The sequence below is a fragment of the Physella acuta genome, unplaced genomic scaffold (assembly GCF_028476545.2).
Source record: "Physella acuta isolate Inbredline_101_S28 unplaced genomic scaffold, ASM2847654v3 ptg000429l, whole genome shotgun sequence".
NCBI lineage: Eukaryota > Metazoa > Mollusca > Gastropoda > Physidae > Physella > Physella acuta.
Genome location: NW_026731948.1, coordinates 168,110 through 178,230, shown reverse-complemented (window position 1 = coordinate 178,230; position 10,121 = coordinate 168,110). Strand labels below are relative to the sequence as shown.

Sequence of the window (10,121 nt, the reverse complement as noted above, 5' to 3'; positions counted from 1 at the left end):
AGGTTACGCAGGATAATATCATAATTCACATGAATAAATTCCATTGAATAACTAGCATTGAGCCTAGGCACCATTCAATCTGATACATAAATATACAACTAGCTACATGTAAATTTGGACGAATCTGGCTTGACACCCTGAATGTTTTTCATTATGATCTGCGTCAAAGTCAGTCCAAACATAAACACACCAAGAACGGAGTAGGTTATGCCGATCCACTTCAATACACGAACTTCCTTGGGCTGATTCTTGTCTGACTCAATTATATTTTCCATCGTCTTCAACAAACATAAGCCTAACAATAAAAAAAAAAAATTCAATTAATATAAATTTAATATTAACATGTTATTAACATTTTTTAAAGAAAACATTTCGTCAATCAAAGAGTAAGTAACAAATTTCCCTATCATTTGAATAGTCTCAGTGTTTTTTGTATTTAAGAAGGAACAGAGAAATATAACGCACGCACAAAGTATTTATTACAAAACTTTGTAATGCATAACACTGTAATAATAATAGTGATGGAGTGGCAACAGTAAAACGTTAATATGTTAATACATTCGGAAATAAGATCCACAATAATGTCATATATATATATATATATATATATATATATATATATATATATATATATATATATATATATATATATATATATATATATATATATATATATATATGACATTATTGTATATATATATATATATATATATATATATATATATATATATATATATATATATATATATATATATGGACATTAGTTGTTGTACTATTAAATATATTATGGTAAATTTATTTAATATTTTGGAATGCATCCACATATTATGTAGCCCTAGACACATTTTTGAATACACTCAAAAAAAAAAAAAAAAAAAAAAAACACCTAACCTGGAAATACAAATATTAACAGTGCAGTATTGGCCCCGAGGATCTGTATGGCCACACCTATATTGGGGGTGAAGATGGACAACAGCAGGGTCAAGGTGAACCACACCAATGTCGTTATGACACGTCTCGTCTTTTCTCTGGTTAATATTTCGTCTGGACTCATTTTCCAGAACATTCTCCACAACGTTTCAAAAGCGGTTCTGTTACACAATGAAAATAAGTGAGATATACTTGAGCTCTTTACAGTTAGAAAAACAGAAATAGATAAAAACTGTTTTTTAAATGGTCTTATAATTGATATTTGCTCAATTGTTTTTATTTTAAAACTCACGACTTTACAACATACTTTCCAACGAAGCAAATAATGGGATATGTGGTGTACGTTTTTACAGCCACTAGAACAACAGCCACCATTACATCAGTTGTTGGGTTAAACGACAGCAGTATGTCATTGGTGATGTTGTCACCAAACTGTAGAACGTTTACAAATACTAGTAATTATCAACATTAATAGCTTTTTTATGCTATGATCAGTTGTTTAAGAATGCTGAATTTGTCATTAATTCGTGAAACTACAAATGTATAAATAGGTCTACAGACTTGTTAAAAAATATAATGTTATAAATAATAAAATACCGCAAGCTTTATTATGACAAGCGACCGTGTGGCCGAATAAGAGGACATTTATCTGCTAACCCGAAAGTCTCGTGTTCGGGTCCCTGGCTAGAGGCGTAGTACGTCCCTAACACCATCCAACTCTGATGGGTACTTGACTAACATTAGGGAAATTTAAGGCGGCGGGGCATAATAGTCATTGATATTTAGGTGAACTCTGCTTCATCAGCACCGCAGGCCACCAGGTGAGAAAGGGAAATTAACTCACTTGAGTTATACCATGACAAACCTGTAGATATCCCAAAGCTGCAGTGACCGTGTAGGTTATGATACACAATATCATAGCAAGTGTTACTGTTTTAGAGAACTCTCTCATGTTACGTTTGGCCATGGATGAGTAAACAGGGACGATGGTGACGTGACACTGGAATAACGAATGTAAAACTTGGTCAAAATAATATGATACATTTGGTTTACAGACGAATCAAGCATGTAGGAATTTTTATGGACAATATCGGTATAGAAAAAAAACAAACCCAAAAAAAAACAAAAAAAAAAAAACAACCAAAAACAAACTCATACGACATCTGGCGATGAAGACAATAAAAATGACGCATCCAGACTGAGCATCAGAATAAATTACGACTGATTTAAGCAGCACTAAACACATTAAAAATGTATTGGTGTATGTACACCAGCCAAAATCTAACACACATGAGCAACCAAAACAACAGACTTACAGCATAGGCGAAACAAATGTTTGGTACAACAAGGAAAACATCTATCCAAGAATGTGGACTGGAAATTGAAAAAAAAAGGATAATTATTTTTTTTAATAGCAAGCTTTTATGTAATAATACATTTAAAAGAGGAAAAAAAACTTTTTCTTAAAATCTATAATAACACACTACAGTACAATTTAAATAACTGTATAGAAAAAGCGTGGGTCGCTTAGGAATATAGTGACACACGCTTTCCTTTATATTAATTTAAGTAGTGTATTATTACATATTTAAAGAAAATATTTTAGTTTCTCCCTTTAAGTGCATGTTTACATAAAAGCTTGTTATTAAAACGTTTTTTATGCAATTGTTTAAAAAAATAATTTTTTTATATACGTGTTTTTGTATTTATTTTCAATGTTCTTGCTGTAAAACACAATTTTATATTCTTTCCTTATAAATGTGTATATGAAAGTAACAATTTTAACATACGCTGTAGCAATTTTTCCTTGATTATCATGATGTAGAAAAAACTTGACAGCAACCAGAACTGCTATGTATAAGCAACCGATGACACCTAGCACGCTAGGAAGGAAAAATATAATCTCGATAATCTTGAAAATAAAAGTAACGATTCCTCTTTAGACCCAGCGATCCATTGAACAGATGAAGTAGAGTTGATATGTTTATTGACCTCTGCATATGAAGGGATGGTGTGGTTAGCACTATGCCCAATCACATTTATTTTAGTTTACGTAAGTCAGGGTCCTATGATAGTCCTATCAAAGCTTGCTAGACTCAGGGGCGTTCTACAGTCACAAGTCCAAATCGAGATCTAAACTCGAGATCTTCAGGATAACGCTGTAAATATTTCTTTCATTTTGTAAACTTACCTAGAGTGTTTTAAAAAATCGATTCTCTTCGTAAAGCATAACGGAAGTATAAAAAGTACAGATGTAGCGGATATGATGAAAGCTCTTGCCATGTAGAAAGGATGTGTAGTACAGTAGAGCTCACGGGATACATTGAGGAAAACTGAAAACAAAGTTTCAAGGTTATTTTACGTTATGGTGTTTATATTGTCTTCCAAGACATAAAATAAACCAAGACTCAATCATATTTTATTATAGCCAGAGCCATTCATATTTTATTATAGTAAGAGCCATTAATATTTTATTTAGAACTCGATCAACAGCCTCACCACAATTACAAGCCAAAGCTAGTACTTTCAGTACATTTTAGAGAGCTAGCTCTTAATAGAGCCTAGGTTTTGTTGGCAGCCAATCAAATCTTTAACATTCCTGGGGCTACAAATCTACTATCTATAATATATATATATATATATATATATATATATATATATATATATATATATATATATATATATATATATATATATATATATATATATATATATAGCTACAGGACATTACCCCCCTGGATATTCCCCCCCGGACATTTCCCGCCCCCGTATTTACCCCCCGGAGCAATTACCCCCCTGTCAATTATCCCCCCGGGGAATTACCCCCCCCCTTCAAGTTAAAATCCTAACTCTAACTAGAATTGTATACCTATATACTACTTTAATACAAACCTTAAGAAAAAGACCAAAACCTAAGCATCCACCTTAGCCTAAAACTTCACACAAAACCAAAACCAAAGCTAGACACAACCCTAACCCTAACCCTAACACTAGCTCTAACCCTAACCCTAGCCCTAACCCTAACTCTAATCTTAACCCTAACCCTAGCCCTAGCCCTAGCCCTAGCCCTAATCCAAATCCAAATCCAAATCCAAATCCAAATCCAAATCCAAATCCAAATCCAAATCCAAATCCAAATCCAAATCCAAATCCAAATCCAAATCCAAATCCAAATCCAAATCCAAATCCAAATCCAAATCCAAATCCAAATCCAAATCCAAATCCAAATCCAAATCCAAATGTAAATCCAAATCCTAATTCTAATCCTAACCCTAACCCTAGCCCTAACCCTAACCCTAGCCCTAGCCCTAACCCTAACCCTAACCCTAGCCCTAGCCCTAACCCTAACCCTAAACCTAGCCCTAACCCTAACTCTAACCCTGTCCGGGGGGTAATGTCCTACTGGGCGGGGGGTAATTGACAGGGGGGTAATTGACAGTGGGGGTAATTACTCTGGGGGGTAATGTCGGGGGGGGGGGGAAATATCTGGGGGGTAATTGACAGGGGGGAAATGCCCTGTTCCCTATATATATATATATATATATATATATATATATATATATATATATATATATATATATATATATATATACAGTAGCGTAGCGAGAGGGGGGGGGGCGGGGGGGGGGGACACATGTCCCCGGGCGCCGAGCTTAGGGGGCGCCAAAATGGGTTGGAAAAATAAACAGAAAGGTTGAGGGGGTGCAAATTGAAAGTTTTAGGGGGGGGGGTTCAAATCAAAATCTCGAGGGGGGTGGGGTGCAAATCGAAAGTTTGAGGAAGGTGCAAATCAAAATCTCGAGGGGGGGGGGGGTGCAAATCGAAAGTTTGAGGGGGGGTGCAAATCGAAATCTCGAGGGGGGGGGGGTGCAAATCGAAAAGTTTGTCCCCAGGCGCCGGGAAGGGTCGCTACGCCTCTGTATATATATGTATATATAAAATGAATAAATAAATAAATAATTACAAAAACAAACACATTATATATATATATATATATATATATATATATATATATATATATATATAAATAGATACATGATATTGGTTGTTAAATTCTGAATACACCAACGACCCAATATATAACTCACACAACTCCCATTGGTCGTGTATTATAATAAGACAGGTTGTACACATGCCAAAACAGTTAACCAAAATACAGACAGCACAAGCCAGCTGGGCTTTAGGGCCACACAGGGAGAGAACCACGTCTTGGTAGGTGTTGCTTCCCTTGATGTCAGAACAGTAGATGATAATGAACAAGCCAAACACCACGAGAACTAAGAAAACCTGGACGTAAAATTCGAAAATTTAAAAATGTATTCAATAAACCAGGGGTCTCCAAACTACGGCCCGCGGGCCGGATGCGGCCCGCGAGGTCCTCTCATCCGGCCCGCGGAAAAAACTTTTGTTGTTAATGGCTGAGGAACTTTGCTTAGAACATCAAAGACATGCCTGGAAGAAACTGGCCCCCGAACTGAAAATTGATAGTTAATGCGGCCCTCGGACTGAAAAGTTTGGAGACCCCTGCAATAAACAAATTACAACATAATCCTATCACTGATGAAAAGGGGAAGTAAATATGGAAAGGAAACTAAGCAGGTTTATATCGTAAAATTATTAATCGAAATGTCCGATTATACTCATACCAAAGTACATGAGTTAGGCAATAGAAAAAGAAGCCAAAAATAATAAACCGGGAGTGATGTCCCTAAAACATACTCGAATATTCTTATATAACACTACGGGGGATGGCAACTCGGGATTTAGACATGATTTTTAATCCATTTTTAGTTACTTAAACTTTTAAAAAATAGAATAAAATATAGTAGAAAAAAGAACTGCGCACCAAGTGAACAGCACACACTGTGTGTATAATAGTGCAGAGTATTATTAGTTCTTTATAAATTCATATGCGTTTTTTTTTGAGAAATTGGAAATAGCGTAAATTACTACTTCCGATCAACGGAAATCACTAAAAAATTTTACAGAAGGGAGAGAATTAGAAATTATACTTTTTTCGTTTAATTTTCTGAAACAGTACTTAAGTTATAGGCTTTTGAAAAACTAAAATTAGAATAAGTTCCATTTCCGGTTATCGGAAATCGCTGAAAAGTTGATACACAACTACAAATTCGATATAATACTTATATATGAAATTTCATCAACCTAGCTTTAACGGTACTCAAGTTATCGTGTTCACAGACACATACACACACACACACAGACATACGGACAAAATTGCAAAACTTGGTTTTTACGACTCAGTGAGGTGTTAAACGTCGAGATCTGTGAAAATCTTGATTTTTTTTGCACGATTACAACACTTCCTCTATACCTCGTATACGAGAAAGTAAAAAAAAACACTACAGAAAAATAAATAAAATAATTGACAAGAGCAGAATTTTAAAAGGTGAAAGGGTGGCAATAGGCTAACAACGCGACTATAGACCATGTGAACAGTCTCAAAGATAATATTAATTATTTTAAAAATCGTGTGCGGAGTTAGTTAATAAAGTGGTTAAAACACTCAAATGTTATTTTTTTTTCTTACTTTACTAAAGATGTTTTATGTTTTACTATTTTCGGCAACTAAGGCTTCGTAAATACACGACGTCACATTTCGAAGAAGGAGTGGCTTTGGGTGTTTGAGTGTTTGTGAAGAATCGGGGCGACACTACTTAGCTTTTAAAACGCTATGTTCATAATTGAATTTTAGCTGATATTTTGAGGTTTTAAAAGACTTTCTTATATAAAGTATTGTCATAAACATTGATCAATTTACTCAGCTTTGTAAATATGCCAGAAAAAAGTCTTTTGTTTGATCGAACAGAAACATTGCAATATAATTATGAAGTTCTCATTAATAAAACATGTTATTTTTCAAAAATGCTTTTTTTTACAAATATGTATGCAGCTGTTTCTATTTGAGAGACGTAATGCAAACACCAGATGTCACTTATTCACTTGGATTCAACCTCTTTGTGTGATGGTACTTGAGACTGTGTTATCTTGTTTCTATCAAAATGCGAAAACCCAACCTTTTATATGTTCTAGTTTAATGAAGTCAATTAGGTAAATTTCCAGCATTCGTTGCAAATAAAATATTGCAAAACGAAAATTTCTTTTGATACATGTTTAAAAAACAAACAACATATTTAAATAAACAAGTAATACTAACACTAGTAAATAATAATACTCAATATTTAAAATTTAGCTTACTATTTTAGAACTACCGTTTAAAGAACTACGCTATTAGTGTTAACAGACTTCTCCCAATAGTCTGCATGTCAACAGTACTTGTCATCATCCAACCGGTAACTATGTGTCTTGGGCACGAACAGGAAAGATAATGATGATATATATACTGGGGTGGACTTGTGTTTAAGAGGCCCAGGACATTTTAAAAGGGGCCCCCAACCCCAGATTGAAATTTTCATTGTGCAATTTATCTCCATTAAAGTCTGCATTGTTCGCATTGGTTCGAAGGAACGGAGATGGTAAAATGGCTCTTATTTTAATGTAAGTTTCAAGTAATGTGAAACGGTATGAAACAACGTGAAACAATCTGAAAATATATGAAACGATGCAGAATCACGTGAAGCAATTTGAGCCGATGTAAAACAATGTGGCACATTAACTCAAATTATGTATATGCTCTACGGCATTTGTTTTTAAAATTACTAGATGACCAATATATAATTTATTGATTTTGCCTGTTGCATATTTAAAATATTTTCATCTTTTCCCATTCGTACCCAAGACACATGGGGCTGACGAATTAGAGTTCATCTGTTTCAATGACCTAGGTATACAAGGGGATGATGTGGTCAGCAGACTGCCCAGCCACCATTTTTTTTCCTTATCGTGAGTCACGGATGTGCTACTGACTTGAACCTAAAATTCGAACTCGAGACTTTTCAGGTTTGCATTAGTACGGGTTTATTGCCTCGCTGTACTTTTTAGGTTTTAAAGACATCATATATTCTGTGAAACCGAAATGTGAAATTAAAACATAATCTAGCGGCGTCTGAAAGTAATCTTGTGTGTGTTAACACAATCTACTCACAGACTGGACAATGAGAGCTGATATGACCCCGCCAGCTTCGTGATAGGCTTTAGGGAAATTCAAAAGTGCGACTCCTAATGTTGCGTTGACCACAAGAAATGCTGAAACAAACCATCCTGAACAAAGAGATAACAACAAAATTAAGTATTTTATACTTAATACTTTTTCTTTATTTTACAGCTTACATTTCTTGCCTAGGTCAAAGGGTAACGGTTCAAGTTTTAATTTTGTAAATTAAGCGGGAGTGATCTCCCCTAAACATTCTTGTTTATTGTTAAACTAGCCGTCGGTACCCGTTACACGTGAATTATAAGCTTATATATTTTAATGTTATACTTGTTTTAGAAAAATATTTTATAAAATAGTTATTGGTCTAAAAGCAATGTGCTTAACTACACTCTGAACGACAAAGCAAAGAAGTGACTAAATATCTAAAAACCCAACACATTAAACATAACATAAACGTCCAGTACCTATAAGAAAAACTAAATTATATACATTGTTAGTCAACACAACACCATATTAAATGCACACACTGATTAAGAGGCTTAAATAATTCCGATAAAAACCGGCTGTTCAATGGTATTTATGTTGTTTTAAAAAAAAAAGTAATTTGTATTGGTTTTGGCTAAGAAAATTGCAAACGTTTCATAGCGTACTTCTTGATAAGTAGATTTATAGATCTAAAATCGAATTTGAATGACATATTTCATTTCTTCATATTCTAAAATTAGAAGATGACGCCGTTAGTTTTGTGTACTTTCCGTAATTTAAACATGTGACATGTGACCTCATTGTTATTTGCGTTCTTGTCAGAACAGTAAACACTGTTCCTGTTGCATAATAAAAAAAAATGTGTTTCTGCATTCGAATATGCACTTATTTTTATTTTCCTTTTTAGATAAACTTTAGTTTATACATTTAATACATCCAACATATTTTTTTCAACAAAAGTTCGTATCTTTACATTCTCTATTTATAACTGAAGTTACTGTTCACAAAGCCTCAAGAAAAGTGCGCAAATTGGCTTTTATATATTAGGATGTTAACATGCTAAAGTGATAAAATAATAATTCAATAATGTTAAATCGTGTTATGTATTTAGCACAGTAAAATTAGCTTACATATTAATTATATGCAACATCTACAAGCCATCCTATAAGCTGAGAATTATTGTTTTCTAATGCAAATAAATAGATTAACTTTGCTTATTTTAAAAGAGCAAATCTAATATTTAAAATATGGATTAAATAGAATATTACATTTGTAACTATTTGTATGACGTACCTGGTTTTTTACTTGTGCCGTCAGTGGGTAGATGACATCCTGATAGTGACGTTAACTGACTCTTTTCGTTGTAAGGTTGTTCAGACTTGAGTTCATTCCCTTGATTGGGAATGATCGTCATTTTATGATCTAAAGCTGTTCTAACAAAAACAGATTTTTTTTTCATAAAAAACGTTTTGATAACAAGCTTTTATGTAATAATGCAATAAAAAGTAGAAAATAAATTATACACTACTATTTAAATAACTCTAAAGAAAAGCGTGGGCCACTTTAGTACCTATTGGATGCCTTTACTAATATTTGAGTTTATGTAAACTTTATCAACAATACATTTATGTTCACTGTGTATTATCATTGTCTTTTATTTGAGTTTGTGTATCTTTATCCGTACTTTTATCATCATCAAATACCTGACCTCGCTATCTTATTAGATTTAGTTTTAAAATTTAATAAAAAATAACACTTTACCTTTTACCAACACAACGCTCTTTATAATAAAGACCAGATCATTTACTGTAGACACCTATCAGGTTTTTTGCAGAATATCTATGCGACCATCGTTTGCGGCGTATCCCCGAATAATAAATAAATTAAAATTTTTCTACTTTATCGTATACGGAATATTCAAGAAAAAAAATATAATCATATACATTCGTTGTTACCAGCTGCTGACGAAAGCTGGTGCAATTCATCTCAATATCGGATAACATATTTAACACATACATACATACATACATACATACATACATACATACATACTATGCAGGTCAGACCTTCGACACTACCGCTCATCATGGACACACAACAGGTAAGTTTTCTTAAAATCTGGTGGTTGTGG

General features: G+C 33.6%; 1 protein-coding gene across 1 annotated transcript; it reads right to left on the bottom strand.

Annotated features, from left to right (window-relative positions):
- Positions 1 to 98: 98 nt before the first annotated feature.
- On the bottom strand, positions 99 to 9,404 carry LOC131942832 (sodium-coupled neutral amino acid transporter 7-like). The gene is made up of 10 exons (XM_059302773.1): positions 9,284 to 9,404; positions 7,997 to 8,112; positions 5,019 to 5,217; positions 3,122 to 3,263; positions 2,721 to 2,813; positions 2,247 to 2,304; positions 1,796 to 1,930; positions 1,238 to 1,362; positions 892 to 1,091; positions 99 to 295 (listed from the first exon to the last, which is right to left on the bottom strand). Exons 1-10 carry the CDS (start codon positions 9,402 to 9,404, stop codon positions 99 to 101), a joined length of 1,386 nt encoding a protein of 461 aa, XP_059158756.1.
- Between the last annotated feature and the right edge of the window lie 717 nt (positions 9,405 to 10,121).

Bases quoted from the DNA above. Each gene is read 5' to 3' on its own strand.
- LOC131942832 (XM_059302773.1), bottom strand. From the start codon at position 9,404: ATGACGATCATTCCCAATCAAGGGAATGAACTCAAGTCTGAACAACCT. The intron at 5,218-7,996 runs GTGAGTAGATTG...TTTTACGTCCAG, and splicing joins CAGCTCTCATTGTCCAGTCT to GTTTTCTTAGTTCTCGTGGT. The intron at 2,814-3,121 runs GTAAGTTTACAA...TTTCCTTCCTAG, and splicing joins GATTTTTTAAAACACTCTAG to CGTGCTAGGTGTCATCGGTT.